Raw genomic sequence first — 18,319 nt, forward strand, 5'->3', positions numbered from 1 at the left:
CCAACTTATACTATAAATTGCCTAATAGAATTTAATATGCTTAATTTTATAATACACCTCTGCAAATTTATGGTGTGAGGTGACATAATCCTTTGCTGTTGAACATTCATTAACAGGTTCTTTGGGCGGTAAAAATCACTGAGACAGAAATGATAAATGACATCCCTGCCAGTGTCTAAGAAATTCACATAAAGGAGTGGAAATTTCTGCCTGTAATAAATTTCTAGTGTTTCATAAACTCAAAAACTCAGCCCTAAGAGAAGGGTCAAACAACATTGTATTGAACTGAGCATAGCATCTCTTTAGAGATTTCAGATGTATCACTTGGGAAAGAAACACAGCTGAGTTTTCTGAACTGAGAAAAATTATTGGAGAGAAGAGAACCAGAATTGGGTTTTTAAATATTGTTCATTCTAAAACGTCTGTTTGCAAAATGAAAATACAGTGAGAATTTAGTATAGGAGTAAATGACACATAAGCAAATAACAGATTTTTTAAAAGATCAATAGAACAGTGGTTCTCAACCTGTGGGTCGGGACCCCATTTGGGGTCGAATGACCATTTCACGGGGGTCGCCAAACAATGCAGTCCGCCATTTTTTCCCCCCTTTTCGTTAGCTGTGCTACTCCCTTTTATTCTATTGGCTTTTGAAAGCCAATAGAATAGACTCTCTTGAATAGAGTCTAATTCTATTGGCTTTCAAAAGCCAATAGGAATTGTCCAGGCTGTCTCTGCCCTGCTGAGCCCGCCAAAAGTCCCATTCTGCAAACGGTGCTGCACCAGTTGAGTAGTCCTCGACTTACGACCGGTTGAGTAGTCCTCGACTTACGACCAGTTGAGGGTCGCGGCATTAAAAAGGTTGAGAACCACTGCAATAGAGCCTAATTTGAATATGATGAACATAAGTAAGAGGAGGATGTTTCCTTCCTGAACACTTTTTGTTTCCTTTATAAAAATTCCCATCCCATCCTAAGAAAAAATACTCAGCTGAAATAAGTGAAAGAAAATAGAAGAATAGAACAAGCCAGATTCATTTAACGAATAAATGATTCACTTAATAATCATGGTGACTCACTTAACAACTGGCAAAAAATGTGATAATATTGGGTGTGATTCACTTAATGACTGCCTTGCTTAGTGCTGGAAGTCCCAACTGTGGTGATAAGTTGAGGATTACCTATATTACTACACTGTCTATAGCTCATGATTCTGGCAATATATTCCTCTGCATAATTTGAATGAAATATCCTCACCTCATTCCACTAAGAGTGAGGTGAATTGGCTAAGCAAAACATGGGTTGTTAGGAAAGAAGATTACAGAGTACAGGTGGAAGGTCTGAATAATGAATCTCCAAACAGAAACTTGTACAGCTTGTTCTTTCATTCCCTCCCAGTGATATTCATTTCACTCCAACTCAATTCAACTACTGAGAATAGAGCATGAACCTCTTTTATTGTTGAATCTGATGTTGCTCATTGATTTATATGGTTTCTGTGGAGACCGGCAGCCATCCATTTATAGCAGTTATTAACCTGATTGCATAAGAAAGCAGAGTTTTGAGATCCCCCCTTTTAGATTATTTCAAGCTGTATTAAAGAGTTGATGGCCTTTATCAGTATGAGGGTTCACTTCCTTTTTTGTTCCATGGCAATTTGAATCCATTGCTGCTTCTTTCCACATTTGAATGAACACTTTGCTCTCACCTTCATGATCTTTTAATGAAGTGATCGTTGGTTGCTGGCATAATTGATGTCTCTGCTCTCAGAACAATTGACTCTTGGCTTTTCCATCAGAAAAGCACCTATTAATCCTTGCTTTGCATGCATAGGACTCTTAAATACTTGCTTTCCCTTAGCTAAGCTGCATAGTCCTAGCTTGGTTAAGCAGTGTGGATGCAAAAGCCACATCAGATGTAACTTTGCTAACAGGTTGTCCCACTACCTGTAAGTATACTTTACAACCTACCCTCATGTATAATGTCAGAGACCATTATAAAGAACAGACTGCTAATATACAAATCAACCTAATCAAGTTGTGTTCTGTGATTCATTCTGTGGCTCAAAGATAGGCATATTTGCTTGCACTTTTACTCCTGCACTGACCCTGTAAACTGAAAAGAAAAAATATATTCTTCCATTAAAAATACACAATATAAGAAGGCAACCTCCAAATACCAGTTGTGGTTTAAAATTATTTGAAGATCTCTACATAGGCCCCAAATACCAATATACAGTATGTGGATGCACAGATGACTATTTGAAGAATAATGTCTGTCTGTATTGATGTCAGTAAACACTTTACATTTTATCTACTTTACTCCAGATAATTTGAAAAGTCAAATAATTTAACTAGAAAAATTTGATTGGACAATTAGTTTTGGTTTGGGGGGAGGTAATCTAAGCATCCCTTTCTAGTGAATTCCCCTATAGCGGTATTGTTTCTTCATGCATAGGGAGAACTAAACAGAATGAGTCACTGAATTACGAATATTTTCCTGTAGAGAGGGAAAAAACAATGCCACAACAGAATATTGGAGGAGAAATAGCACTCTGTCTTACTTCTACCAGACCTACTAAGCTAGTAATGTTTGTGTGTCCTATAGAAAGATAGAACATATGTCACCCAAATAAATAAACATGTATGCTTCTCAAAACCATGCTGCAACACATTAGCTATCTTTACCTCACCTCTTCCCAATATATGATGTTCTAAAAATTGGCCAGTAAACAGTGGGAACAAAAAACATAGCTGCATATCAAATGTCTTGTTCAGTCCCCTGAAACATTTCCAAGTGTTAGAATAAACAAATATATTGAAAAATAATCCATAAGTAATAATGACTACTCTGTGAACAAAAAGCAAAAACACATGAAGGAGGATCATGTTGACCTCCTCTGCCAAAAGTCACTTAATTTGCTTCTTCTCAGCACTTGGGCCCCTTTGTTTCTTGTGCTTGGATATTGACTGTCTTTTATAAACATAATTGATTACTCACACTCATTTTCATGCTTTTAAATCTCCAATTCAAAATATCTTACACATATACTTAGACATATTCCAACTATTTTCTCAAGCTCTCTCAATGTACTTCGGTAGCTGCAAAGCAGAATCAGATACCAAAGCAAATACTAGCTCTTTTTTTCTGTTTTTCTAGACCTCTCTTACCAAACATTTGCTTGGTCCTAGAAAATCTAATTCATCAGAAGTTCCATGATGTGGTTTTTTTTGGGGGGGGGGACAGGAAGGGGTATTGCTTACATTCTTAATTCATACCCTCATTTCCTTTGAATTTCTGCATCTACTATATAAAAATAGCCTGTGGAATTTGGAAACTGGTTTGGTAAAGTTCTTGAGGCTGAAATAGAAAAGGAATCTACCTTGCTTCTAAAGGACTTGTTCTATATTTTTTTCCTGCACATCTGAAATACTGGTGGTAGGCCTTTTGTGAATCCATTCACAAAATAGAGGGATCAGATTTACGATTATTTCGCAGGAAATTATTTGGATACAGCTGTTGATTTTCCAGATATCTCCCATTTATTTCCCAACATGTGTCAGAATTCTTGCTAAGTTTGACCATGACCTGTGATATGTGGAAATATCTTGGATGAACTGAAGTAATACTTAATGCGTGGGCACAGATTTTTGCTGTAGGAACATTATCAACCTTGATCGGATCATTAACCAACTGATCAGCATGCTATTTGCATTTTTATTATAATCACCAACTAAATGGGTCCTCAAGGAGAAGGCATTCATAAAAATAATTTAGCGTAATTTTCATGATCTGGTTCTGTTGCACAGTCTGCAATACCATTTACAGTCTCCCTTCAAGTCATACAACTGCATGGACATGAGAAAAGAAATGTTGTATTGTATTGGCAAAAAGAAGAAAAGTTAGTGAAAAGAACAAAAAAATGTTACTGGAAGTAAGAAAGTACAAACTCAGCATGTACACTTTCCATTTTCAGATATTCTTTCTTCTGTGGAGAGAAGATATAAGAATTTCCAATGCAAGATAGTAGGTACAGAGTTCCAGCTCAAATCTCTTAGTAGATTATCAGTGATGTAAACTATGTTAAGGAATATTACTAAAAGAATGGGCTAACCTAGTGCCCTGATGCCTTGTGCATTTTAGTAGTATCAGGTTTGATTCTTGAATTCTTGATTTTATTTTTTGTCTCCTGACTTTCAGATGCTGTTTTGGAACATTAGCATTTTTAAACAGTTATATGCTATCTTTGCCATACATAGTCAAGAAATTAGTTTGATTTATACAGGGATCTATACAATTTGATCTGTACAGGGGTTAGCCAGAGGGAAGTATCTTCTTACAATTTCATACAGGAGCTTATCTAGGCTTAATTCTCTTTTATATCTGCATTTTGGAATGCTGATGCAGTCTCTCACCAGGAGACATGCTAGATAGCCAGAAATTGAAGTTGGCCTGAATTTCTCTCCCTGCATCCTTGTCCTTTAAAGCTAATCCCTTCTTTTGTTGAGTATAAAGCCACAATGAATCATCTTAGACTGCCATATGGCATGAGATCAAAGTCTTGTTAGTAACTTTAGGATTTTTGCTTGTTAGGTAAGTGGGATTAAAAGCCGCTTGGAAAGCTGGGTGAGTTTCAAGATTACACATTGGATGACTTTCCTGTAGTCTGATTAATAGATTAACAAAAGCAGGCTGCTTGAGGAATGATGTGATTTTTTTTTTTTAGGTTTGTTTGTTTGTTGTTTTTGTTTTGAATGCTTATTAAAGATGTGAAAAATCATGTAGAATACCAAAAGGAAAATATAGGACAATGGGAAAAAAAGGGGGAAGTGAACAAGAATGAACTTATATTTAAATCAGATAAGTTGTGAACTTCCAAAAATGGACCATGTGTACACAGTTGGCAGTTTGCCAAATAAATGATTAACAATTTCTGGGTTTTGCACGCAGAAGGTGCCAGATTTATTCCTGGGATCACTAAAAAATTGCCCTATCTGAAACCCTGAAAAATTGCTGCAAGGTACTAATGAATTAAATGGACCAATGATCTCATTTGTCATAAAGCTATGTCCTACGACTGCTTTACCCCAACAGATGTTTATCCCCTTGGGGGTAAAATAATAGGGATGCACAAAGTTTTGAATAGGTGTCTTGCTTTGAAAACATTTGCAGACCAGCATGGCCTCTTTGCTTCTAAAAAAATTGCTTTGCTATGCTTTGAACTGCTTTAGAATCCCTCTCAGTCTACTTTGAACACTGCAAGAGAAGGCAGCCCAAAGCCCCTTCTTTCATGGAGTTGTCCAGGCTATGATACCTTCACGTATTGCTTGTCTTATCTCAACCACTGAAAAGCAGTTGAGATAAATTAGTGAGGCTATGATACTTAACTCCTCACCCTCAATCTGATGAGTAACTCAGAGAGGGTCCTGTGTTAAGAAGGGATCTGTTTTCTGCTGGCCTACTCCCATAGGGAGAAAATAAACAGCGTATAAGGACCAAGCTACCTTCTTTGGAAGACACTATGGGAAATAATTGAGAGAAATTTTCTTCCCTATTGCTGACTGTAATAGACATTCTGAAACTTGAGCTGGCCACGAACAAGGAGTGTATATCGGAGGTGGTGGCCCTTTGAGAGCTATATGCAACAAAATTTCATTTTGATGTATATCGATTGCTGTACATTCAAAGTGACAATAAAGTTGTTGTTGTTGTTGTTGTTGTTGTTGAAATGCTTCTAGGCTGGGCTGCTTTGGCAACTGCCTGATAAAAATATCCAATATCCCAGGCAGGGCAGCTGTAATGAATGGGGTGGTCACTTCTGAAATCACTCAGCCTACAAGCATTTCAGCCAGCATTGAAGTGAATGGCTGAGATGAGTCTTCTTGTCATGATAATGATTTAGAAGCTAACCAGCTTGTATAATGTGAGATGAATGATGCAATGTTAGGAATGACTCAGCAGGAGTCTGTATCCCTTTAAGAGCTTGAGTATAAAAGGGAAGGCCTTGCTGGAGTCTCTCTCTCAGCCGTTTCCTGCTGTAATTGCTGTGCATTGGAATTTGCTGAAGGACCATATCTTGTTTCTAGTGTATATTTGTAGATAGTGTAATATCAACCACCATTTAATACAGACCACTATTCACTGTATTTACTCCTAGGTTACCTCAGTGCAATAAGACTGTGCATGCTCTGACACTTCTCCTACAATACTAGGCCTAAGTGATTTGAGGCCTCATGAATCCCTTTCTTGAGGCAGATCATCTGGCTTCTTCATGAATCAAGTCATCTCCATTGCTGACATCACTCCAACAAAGGAAAAACTTGTCATTTTGCATAGGCATACAAAGAAGGAGATTAATTGATACAATCTGGGTCGGTAACCGGGAACAGAGATTTAGTTTTCCAAGCTTTTGGACTCAAGCTGAAGCCCATCTGCAAGGAACTTCTCTCTACCAGAACACATTCTGGTAGAGAGAAGTTCCCTGAGGATGGGCTCCAGCACAAGTCTGAAATCTCAGAAGATTAAATCTCTCATCTTAGTGACTGACCTAGATTGGACCGGCAACATTATCCTGGGACACATATATTTGCCTTCATTTGTGAGATTAATTGAACCTCCGATGGAAAAGCTCCTGGTTTATTTAGTCACAAATTGTATGTTTTGTTGGACACCATCTTATTTGCCTGGTAGGCTGCTTTCAGCTGGATGCTTGTATTAAAGCTGCTTGCAATTTTGTTTCCTTCCCAAGGCCATATAATAATTGTCCCAAAGTTTCTCCCTTCCCTTATTTTATATATTGGTTCTTATCCTTTTCCCATTCAGTTTCAGCTTGCCTCCTTTTAGCATTATGTGCTGGCTCTTTCCACAGGGACATTAACACACATATTAGTCACAATGCAGACTGTGGGATTTAATTGCTCTATGCAACTTAGTCTTGCAAAACTAATCTGGATTTTGCCAGATTAACCTGTTTACATTAATATCTAAAGCCCTGTGGAATTGAATGGCAACATTTCTGCTTGCACTTTTAACTATGTCTCTTTGTTCCAGATGGGTTCTGATGAAATTAGAAATTATCTTCTGTACACAATAACAGAAGCATAACAATTGGTGGTGTTTTCTTTCCTTTGATAGTTATTAATTAATGTATTCCATGTGAAGTGAGTTCAGGAAGGAATGAAAAGAAACCTCATCATCTGCAAATTTAAACATTTGACTTTCAAATGATGCAGCAGAGTGCATATTAATCAATGTATCTGTTATTATTTTAGGTGCTTTGTGGATATAATGAAATCTTCAGGTGCAGGGGCAATATGCCCCTGAATACGACTTGCTAAGAGTCAGAAAGAAAAGACTAATGCCTTTTTCCTTGTGGGTTTGCATTCTAAGGGAACATAGGAGGCTACACTAATGTTTGAACAAATGGAACAATAAAAACAATTCAAAGAAGCAAGGAAGGGCATACATAGTGACAATGAGTTTATTATGTAGGCATAGATGTAGGGTTCTTTAATTCTAACAGGATGAATAATTCATTTTTATCTGTTTTATTTTATTGGTCCTGTATATTTCAAAATGATCTGATTCTATTCAGAATGCTTCTTATCTCCTTTTGATGAGTAGAATTTGGAAAAATAACACAAAAAGCTTCATATGTCAGTTAAGATTCCTGGAACTCAAAACACTTCTGCACACAGAACTTGGAAGTGGCAGAAATCAAAAGACATATTGTGAGTGGGGAAGGAAGGTGCTTGCAATGATGGAGAAGAGATGGAACAAGCCACATCTTTTTCATATTCAGTTTTTCTACTCTGCTCTTTGAAAAAGCTTTTTAGCTCCAACTTAACTCTTCACTGCACAATAGGTACCTGCTTACTGGCTGAATATGCTTATATAGGCATAGTTCATATTGGGATTTTTGCCACCTGTTGTACATTTAGTGTTATAGTGTATTCTCATGTGTATGAGCCTTAGTTGCAATGGTGATCAGTACAACAGTGGAAGACTTGAAGGACCAGAAAGACCAGATTAGTAACAGATTTTAATGGAGAAAATCTATCTATATAGTCTTTAAGAGTCAACACCAACCTGACAGGACATAATCAGTCAATCAGTCAATCTCTGCTCTTTATACTTTGAATACATTTTGAATAAGACATGAATCTAATTTTTTTTCAGAGCCAACACTTAATCTGAGTTGTTCTGTCTGTTCACTGAACCTTTACACATTGGTTGACTACTGTAGTGGATTTGGAGACATGCTTCATAAGCTTCATAATTGCTGTGGGATACAAACACATAGTAGTCTAGGGTTATAAAAGATTTACCATGTTTTATTACATGGAGTCATGGTGGTGCAATGGTTAGAATGCAGTACTGCAGGCTAATTCTCCTAACTGCCAACAGTTCAATCCTAACCAGTTCAAGATTGACTCAGCCTTTCAACCTTCCAAGGTTGGTAAAATGAGGACCCAGATTGTTGGTGGCAATATGCTGACTCTGTAAACTGCTAAGAGAGAGCTGTAAAGCACTATGGAATGTTATATAAGTCTAAGTGCTATTGCTATTTAAGAAGCCCCTGATATGGAGATGAAGACAACTAATTGGGTCCAAGAGGGGCAGACCTCAAGCATTTTCCAAAATAAAAACAAAATCCCTTTTATGTTTAATTCCCTTTTCTAGAAAAGTCAGGTAATAGAAGAATAGCTAAAGACTGAAGGGGCATCATAAATCATTATGAAGCAAAACAATTATTTGATATGTCAAAAATGGAAGTACCTATAACTGATAAAAGAAAATATCCCAGCTGTTTTCTTTCTGGTTTGTTTAAATTTTGAAAGCAGTATTTTTATTTCTTTTTGATCACTAAGAATAACATCAGATTTCAAGTGTATTTGTCTGAGGTTTCAACAAATGTATCTGTTTATTTTAGTAAATACATATTATAGTTTAGTTATACTACAACACAGGAAGTAAATATGGAACTTAAGACGATGCAAAATATAGTGCATAGAGAGAAGGCATATTTCCTTTTGTTACTGAGTACATGGCAATGAATTACAGAAAGACAGATTCCAACTGATAAAAAAAAATATTCTAAGAGTACAGGTAGTTAGGAAGTGGAACCAAATACCCAGATTGTGGTCATTCTCCCGTTTCATTTCATGTATCCATGTTAGACATTTGAGATCATTTGGATTCCTAGATTAATACAGGGATAAATCTCAGTTGCCTCAATGCCTTTCTTCCATGATTTTGTGAAGAAGAATTTCATCTAGTTAAATGCAATTTACTCTCAATATATGTATGTAGGACTTCACAGTTTGGTTTCTTGAACTACATACAGGTAATCCTTGCTTAATGAACACAATTTGGAATTGACAACTTCATCACTAAGTGAAATGATAATTAAGTGAGACATCATATGACCACAAGGGCTCATGAACTCATTTCTGCCAGGGGCATAAACCATCCATTAAGTGACACATTGCATGACTGCAACTTGCGATTTTACAATGGATTTTACTTCTCCATTGATTCTGCTATGGAGCACACAAATGTGATGGTGACTGCAGAACACTGCAATGGTTTTAAACACTCAGTGATTGTGAAGTGTCTGAATCTTGATCACGTGACTGTACAAACTCTGCAACAATTGTAAGCACAAGAATCGTAAAGGTCATAAAGTTGTTGTTTATTCACCACCATTGTAACTTTGAACAGCAGCTAAACGGTAGTCATCCAGTGAGGACTATCTATAGTTCCAAAACTATAGGTCAGTGGTGGCGAATCTATGGTACGGGTGCCAGAGGCGGCACTCAGAGCCCTCTCTGTGGGCACACGCGCCATCGTCCCAGCCCTAGGCCTTCAGCTGGGGTTTATAAAACCTTTTCGCTTCAGGCCTCCGCCACCATGTGCACAAAAAAAAGGTTCAATCAATCAATCAATTTCAACTTCTCGCGGGAAAAAAAATCTTGCAAAATTGGAATTGATTGATTGAACTTTTTAGTCCCACCCAGTCTGCTGTTACCATCGCAGCCATGCCCACCCAATGGGCCACACCCACCCAAATGGCCACACCCAGCAAATGGGCCACACCCACCCGTCACCCGACGATGCATAAGTGGGTTTTGGGTTGCAGTTTGGGCACTCGGTCTCTAAAAGGTTCGCCATCACTGCTATAGTTACATTGGGCAGAGACCATGCTTGGGTGACATTGAGACAGATTTTTCCTCTTTTTTTAAAAAAAATGGGAATGTCCTCACCAGACAACATTGAAAACTGCTTTTGAAAAGCTTTCAATGTAAACGAGAGCAGACATGTCAATAGAATGGATTGCATACTTTTTTGGGATCCTATCCAGAAGTAAGTATTTTGGTCATAGTGATGAATAAAGGGTTAATAAATACAGATAGTTAACTCTCAAAATGGTTATATAAAAGATGCAACTATTACATATAAAAAAATCCTATTGTTTTAAAAGGTTATGCACTTCCTTTAGTATCATTAATATTAACATTATTATTATTATTATGTAGATAGCATAGAGGATTGATGTAATGGAATTATCTGAGCCTGGTGAAGGTAATAGGTGTTCCAAAATCCTGCAAAACTAAGACAGATGACTGTTCCTGCATTTTCAGAAAGGATAGCCACTTCCATCCAAATCAAGAGACCATTACAAAGAGGATCGAAGGCGTCGAAGAGGCCCATCTTATTGTCTTCACCAATAAATGAGGAGCAAATTACTCATTTCCAGTTTCCAACATTCTGTAATTAAATTGTTTTTTTTCCCCCTTGTGGTAAACCTGACTAAAGATCCTGTGAGAATATAACATTCTTATTGTGAACTGTGTGAAGGGCCTTGACAATTTGTATAGATGTATATAAGTTTCTCTTGAATAATGTCTTTATAACCTTTTAAGATTTTATTATTTTAAGGCTGTATTGTACTGTATGCAGTACATTTGAGACACAAAATAATAGATTAAATTCCCTAGCCCCTTTTCCTTATCTGGGCCACTTTATTGTTATGAGACTTTTTGCAGTTAACTATACAAGCTGTTTAAAAACTGTCTTTCTAAGAGCATGCCAGATAAAAAACGCTAATTCATATATGATTCCCCAGTTCTAACCACAAAATTTATAATGATCCTACTTCATACTGCTCTCATACAAAAGTGCAGCTATATAAATTCAGAGAATATTATATACTATGGTAAAGAAAAGGACCTTGTAAATAATTGATTATGATATACAAGAAGTACATGGGATTATTTATTTATTTATTCAATTTTTATAGCAGCCCATTTTAGCCAAGTGACTCTGGGAGGGTTATTCTAATTATATTATTCTGGCTGGTTGCACACTAAGCTACATACAGTATGTAGACTGTAGTTTGCTTGTTTATTTATGTTGTTCAGTAGGATAAGCAGATAGCATTGTTTCATGATATTAAAATTGTAATCACAGAATATAACCTGTTCCAAGTAAACCTGCCTTTCACAATTTTGTCAGTGTCAATGGTGTTCAATTGGTGTTCCAGATGTTTTAGGATTGCATGTAACATTGCGTCTATTAGTATTAACCAGTGGAACAACCTGCCTCCAGAAGCGGTGAATGCTCCAACACTGGAAGTTTTTAAGAAGAGACTGGACAGCCATTTGTCTGAAATGGTATAGGGTTTCCTGCCTGAGCAGGGGGTTGGACTAGATGACCTCCAAGGTCCTCTTCCAACTTTTTATTATTATTATTGATCATCGCACAGTCAGCCAGATGTTCAGACTGGATTTGGCATTTTGTCTACCTATCGAGTCCTTACCCAGGACCTGGGATAGGCAGATGTGGATGTTTGATGGTATTACAGGTATCGTCGCAGGATGGAAGCAGTTCCTAATAAGGCCGCCTTTTGCAATTGACTAATAGCGAATTTGTCAATGCCAATGGTGTTCAAGTGGTGCTCCAGTTGTTTTGGGATTGCACCTAAGGAGCCTATTACTATTGGTACTACCCTTGCTTGCTTTTGCCACAGTCTTTCTGTTTCTATTTGTAGGTCTTTGTATTTTGTTATCTTCTCCAGTTATTTCTTATCTATTCTGCTGTCTCCAGGCACTGCCACGTCCACTATCCAGACTTTTTTGTCTTTCTTGTCGACAATTGTTAAGTCTCGGGTGTTATGTTGCAAGTGCTTGTCTGTTTGAATTATTATTATTATTATTATTATTATTATTATTAGTAGTAGTAGTAGTAGTAGTAGTAGTAGTAATATCTATAGTTTCTTTTGACATATTTGTTTTACTTTTTTGGCGGGGACTTTATATTTTGTGATTTTCTCCAGTTTTTTCTCTTCTATTTTTCTGTCAAGTGGCATTTCCTGCAGGTATTCATTCCATTGCACCGTTGTTGCTACTTTGTCATGCCATTATTTGTAATCAGTTTGTTTGATCTTCTTGCAGCAGCTAACTTGGTGATCCTCTGTTTCTGCAGTTTCTTTGCAGAGATGACATATGGTGTCTTGCTGTCTTTTCAGTTTAGGATTTGTAAACATTTGTTCTTAAGGTCTGGACTTGTGCAGCCAGAATTATCCCCTCTGACTCTTTCTTCAACTTTCCAGCTCTTAGCCATTGCCAAGTCTTGTTGTCATTTGCTTTGCCTCCTGGTTGCTTTATGCACTGCCTACATAATACTTTGCCTTGCTTTGTCTCTTTTCTATTCTTCATTTTGTTTTTCTTACAGGCCATTTTAAACTTTTCAGTATTCAGTAAACATCCATGGTGTACTAGCTTCAGTGTACCTTCTTCACAATCCTTCAGATATTATTTCAACACTCTTTTTTCACATCTTTCTATCCAGAGTTTTTAATTCTGCTTGAATCCAGTCCCCTAGTCCAGCTGTGTATCTAATGACTGGAATTTCCCAGGTGTTAATTGCCTTAATGGTACTTCCTCCAATGAGTTTGGACTTTTAAGATCTTCATTTTCATTATGTATTCATTACTAACTTTCTAGATTTTGGTGTGCCTGATGTTGATATTTGATTAGGAGTTGCCCAGAGTTTGTTAAAAGATGGGAAGCTATCTAAATGTTTTAAATCAGGGATCTCCAAATTTGGCAACTTTAAGACTTGTGGACTTCAACCCCCAGAATTCCTCACTCCATTCACGGAGTTGAAATCTAAATGTCTTAAAGTTGCCAAGTTTGGAGACCCCTGTTTTGAAGGAATGAATGAGCAAATGAATATTGTCAACTTGAAGGATACCGAAGTATATATAGTGGTCTTCTTCATCCAGACTCTTGATGTTGCTTCCATAGATATTTTGATTATTTTAGTTTTCATTATTTTTCATGTAAAGGGTGCACAAATGTCCAGTTCAGATTCCATGCCATGGCTTCATATATAGACAGTGTTGAATAGTGATTCCAGATGATATCTTTCCATTTAGTTTCAGATCATCCACATAAAGAAGATGGGATAACCTGGCAGATGCTTTTGATATTTGATAGCTATGGCTTGGATTTACCTGATTGTGTTGCTCTATGTCTATTGACCTAGGTATCTAATTTTATGTAATACATTCTACCTCCTCTGCATTTATGAAATAACAGCAGAAATGTAGATACCCCATTTCTGATACATTAGAACAGGTTTGTGCTGATTAGTCATAGTCAAATGTAAAAGAGGATCTGAAACTAACAATATTATTTTATGCTCAGGGTATACTACATATTTTCAAATCTGATGGCTCCAAATCTGATCACAATTGGAATTTTAAGAAGCCATATATATATATATTTAGAAATAATTACAATCAACTTACAATCAATAAAATTATCATTTTATTTTACATTTTAGCCATTAATGAACCTAGCCTGATAATGTTTTTTTTAAAAAAACTGGTAATTGATGTTGATAGTTATTATTGATTAATTGGTAATATTTATGTTGTTATTTTTGATATACAGATAGTCCTTTACTTACAACAATAATTGGGATGAGAATCTCAATTGTTTAACAAAATGGTCATTAAGCAAAATGCAATATGACTGCTTCGCTCAGTGACTGCAATCCTGGCACTCTCGGTTCCAGATCATTAAGCAAATTGAAAAAAATGCCTACTGAAAAATTTCAGCTCTGCGTTCCCCAACAATTTCTGCCTATTCCAGGTTCTTGAGAAGGATTCAGTAGGTGGACAAGAATGCCAAATCTGCCTGACTGTGCAACCACCCATAATAAAACAACATCAGTTGCTTTTCTGAGTTAAATTTTTGTGTCTACAAATTCAAACACAAAAATTATAATTTGCTATAGCAATAGTTTATCAAAGAAAAGAACAGAGGTGCCTGAGGCACTTTATTTCAGATAAACTATAAAAATGCATCTGAATTCTCATGTTACTTATACCATTATTTTCAACTGACCTTTAAATAAAACTATATAGGGTTTTTGTAACAGCTCCTTGGAAAAATTTACCATATAACTGAAGTCAGTTAAAGATGCAGTCATGTGCCCATTTATCTAGGAGTAATTCCACCTAAACTAAATGAGAACAGACACATATAAGATTATACTGAAAATAGATCTGAATATATGCAAGCTATGGTATGACCCACATCTTTCATGACATTTTTATTTTTCACTTCTATTGTAGTTAACCCTTGGAATGCACATTTTATTATACGTTATAAAATATATCTCACCTGACTTATCTATACTTATAAAATAGAATCCTTTTCTTTATGACTATTTGGCTTCAATTTAGCCTCACATATGCTGTATGAAGGGCACCTACAGGACCATACTACTGATGCCTTGACCCTTGACGTGAACTTTCCTAACCTTCCCATAATTCCAACTTTATAGGTCTACCTGCAGAATGGAATTAACAAGTAAAAAAGGATTTCAATTATTGGTTGACATAACTAATAACCTGCCCACAGAATTACGCTCTTCCAGCATATGGTCAGTTATTAGTTGATTAATATGTGTGGGATACTGGATGAAATGCTGCAGTGTGGGTATTGTTCCAAGTCATTGTGGATCTTGGACTAAAAACAGACCAGGATAGAACTCAAACTCTGGATATAGAAAATCAAATTGAATTTAATTGAATCCACTCTAAAATTAACTAGGCAACCAGCTGAATAGTTTCTTGGTCAACTTGACAGCCTAATCATCCTTATGCTTTTACATCTTACATCTTTCCTTTGGCAGTTCTAAAATCTGACCTTGAAGTGTGGAAGAGTTGAACTGATGGCTCCTGTTCTTCTCTACTATGACTCTGACAAATATTTTTATAACAGGTTGATAACTACATTTATTAATCATTTCCTGGGTAATCAGGTGAATACTGTGTTTATTTTTTTGTCTGACATGTTTATTATACACATTATGTTTCAATGGTTATTGGAAAATTCACCTATAATTAATAGGATAATATTTTTTCCTATTTTAGTTAGCAATCTACAAGCAGGCAGTATAAGTCATAAAGGCAGTTGGTTTGATATTTTTTAAAAGAGTTTCTATATTCCTTCCATCTCTAAATGTAAACTGTCATGTTTTAGTTGTTATAGTTTATTTGTTTTATTGTCATTTATAAATAAAGTGGACTGAAAAATAGGCATTAAAATATTAGGGCAATTTCTGTGGCAGCCACTAGCACACGGGTCAGCAACCTGTGGCTCTGGAGCCGCATGTGGCTCTTTGAGCCTTCCCCTGTGGCTCCCAGCCTTCTCTGCCATTTGCAGAGAGAGACAGAGACAGAGAGAGGCACTTGCGCTTCCCTGCTTCTCTCTCTGTCTCTCTCTCTCTCTCTCTCTCTCTCTCTCTCTCTGTGTGTGTGTGTAAAAGAGAGCACACTCACAGTGTTCTCCAAGAAACTGAAAAGCTTATTGGGCGGAGCTCCTCCCTTTGTTGTGTCTCTGCAGGAAGCAGGAAGGGCAGGAGAGAGCTAGCTAGCCCAGCTATGCTGACTCAGGAATTCTGGGAGTTGAAGTCCATGAGTCATAAAAGAGCTGAGGTTGCCTGCTCCTGAGCTTGTTGGAGAACAGCTTGAAGGCAGCTTGCCAGGTGAGCAGCAGATAGGAGAGAGGGAGGGGGGGAGAGAGAGAGGGGGAGAGAAGAGAGAGAGAGAGAGAGAGAGGAAAGAAAGAAAGAGAGTGGGGGGAAGAGGACTGGCAGACCAAGGGCAGATAGAGAGAGGGAGGGAGAGAGACAGAGACAGAGACAGAGAGTCAGAGAGCCTTTTGACATCTAAAATAAAGATAACACTGCATATATCTTTTTTTACCCGTGTGTGTATGTGTACACACACCTATAATAAAGATAAAAAATGATATATGCAGTGTTTTCTTCATTTTAGATATCAAAAGGGTTTTGCGGCTCCCGGTGTTTTGTTTTTGGTAGGAAACAGGTCCAAGTGGCTCTTTGAGTGTTTTGGATTGCCTACCCCTGCACTAACAGATGTATCATTTGGCTAAATATCAGATTAAAAATGTATTTGTCTTTTATTTTTTTCCCCATTTACATCACATTTATATCCCAAGGTGCCGCCATTTCTGTTATTATAGCTTCATTTTTATAGGAGCAAATAATATTTTTTTTAATTGTAACCCTACAATAATCAATGGATTAATACTTTGCTCACTGAATTGGGGCCAATGCTTTACAGACATTAAGGCAAACAGTGCAAGTTCTGCATTGTACTAATAAGCTTACTAAAGGAGGAGCTTGATAAAAGATAATTAGTGTAAGGCATGGCTATGTTCCAATTTCATCTAATGAAAAAAAATCAATTTTATTTAGGAGAATGAGTTTGAAGCTGCATGCTGTTTAAGGTAACAGCATTATAAAATATCTCTCTTGTTAAGCCTTCTCAATATATTAGAACTGTTTACACAAACAGATACAGAGATTTGCATTCTCCTGATTCTTCAAAACATACATCTCGATTAAGATAAGAATCAGTGTCCCAATTCATTACTTTTTCAACTAAACTCAAGTCGTTTGCTTAATAGAGTGTCAAAATATTAGAATATTTACAATATATTCATTTAAATATTAGAATATTTAAATGCTCTATTAAGCAAGCTGCTTAGTTGAAAAAGCAATGAATTAGAACACTGCTTCTTTAGAATATTATTACTATTCTATTATTTAAAATATTTAGAATATTTTAAATGCTTTAAAGGCACTTATTTGAAATAATGAGATAATTCCCTGGGATTTTTTTCCAAGTTTTTTTCTTGTTCTTTTTCTGGGAGAGGGTAGAAATTTTAAATGTAATATGGAAATGTGTTGTTTTGCTCCCTTATTTTATTTTATCCTTTCTCCCCACATTGGAAGTAATAATTAATCCTGCCAAGCAGCCTATTTCCGCTGTATTTCTGATTGAGATTAATTAAGGGATTATATCAGATGATTTGGTTTCATTCTATTTAAAACGAGCAAACAAAAGATTATCTTTTCCATTAAGCAGTTATGTATATGGCATAAATATGTATTTTAGTGCTGCTTTGGACAAAGTTCTAGCAGAATGAATATTTTATTACATGTATATCTGTGTTTTACAGCTGCACTCCAATTCCGACAAAGGTGATGGATCAGTCAAATACATTCTTACTGGTGAAGGGGCTGGGACTATCTTTATTATTGATGACACAACGGGAGACATCCATTCAACCAAAAGCCTAGATCGAGAAAAGAAGACACACTATGTGCTACATGCCCAAGCTATTGACAGATGGACAAACAAACCACTTGAGCCTGAATCTGAGTTTATTATCAAAGTACAAGATATCAATGACAATGCACCCAAATTTACAGATGGACCATATATCGTTACTGTGCCAGAGATGTCTGATATGGGTAAGAAGAAGAATCAAAAATAGTGTGATATACTGTTGGTTTGACATTTGGTAGGGGGTTTGCTTTGTTTTCTTGAGATATTAGAGTGTACACCTTGGATTATTTTAGCTGTTTGTGTCACCAGTAAATCTGAAAAAAAAAAGAATAACTCCCCTTCCTCTTCACTGACTTCACTAGATTGCTGGGTGGTTGTTGTTTTTTTTCCCTAATAAGGCTGTAGTATATTATTACAGTTGTATAATAACATTTAAGTGGGTCATTTTCTTCTGACTTCATGAACATGCTGGAAAATAACATGACTCCTCAATGTTTAATATTTTAATATTTACCTTAGTCTCTGACATTTGATTGAAAAGGAACATAGGTTGCAGGGCTAGAAAATCCTCTCTAACTTTAGAAAGAAGTTTCTGATTCGGGAAACTGATCAAGTCCTTATCAGTTATTAGCAATACTGATTGAAG

At 36.5% G+C, this 18,319-nt stretch overlaps 1 protein-coding gene across 7 annotated transcripts in view; it reads left to right on the top strand.

The window, feature by feature from the left end:
• CDH18 (cadherin 18) overlaps window positions 1–18,319 on the top strand; it is a 605,479-nt gene that overhangs the window by 464,175 nt on the left and 122,985 nt on the right. For all 7 annotated transcript variants that reach the window (XM_039346754.1, XM_039346753.1, XM_039346760.1 and 4 more), the window contains one exon: window positions 17,564–17,858. In XM_039346754.1, the coding sequence (XP_039202688.1) occupies window positions 17,564–17,858 (295 nt within the window). The remainder of the gene's footprint in view (window positions 1–17,563; window positions 17,859–18,319) is intronic.

Source organism: Crotalus tigris, unplaced genomic scaffold (assembly GCF_016545835.1).
Source record: "Crotalus tigris isolate CLP2741 ecotype Arizona unplaced genomic scaffold, ASM1654583v1 scf7180000018018.2415403412:4055106, whole genome shotgun sequence".
Taxonomy (NCBI): domain Eukaryota; kingdom Metazoa; phylum Chordata; class Lepidosauria; order Squamata; family Viperidae; genus Crotalus; species Crotalus tigris.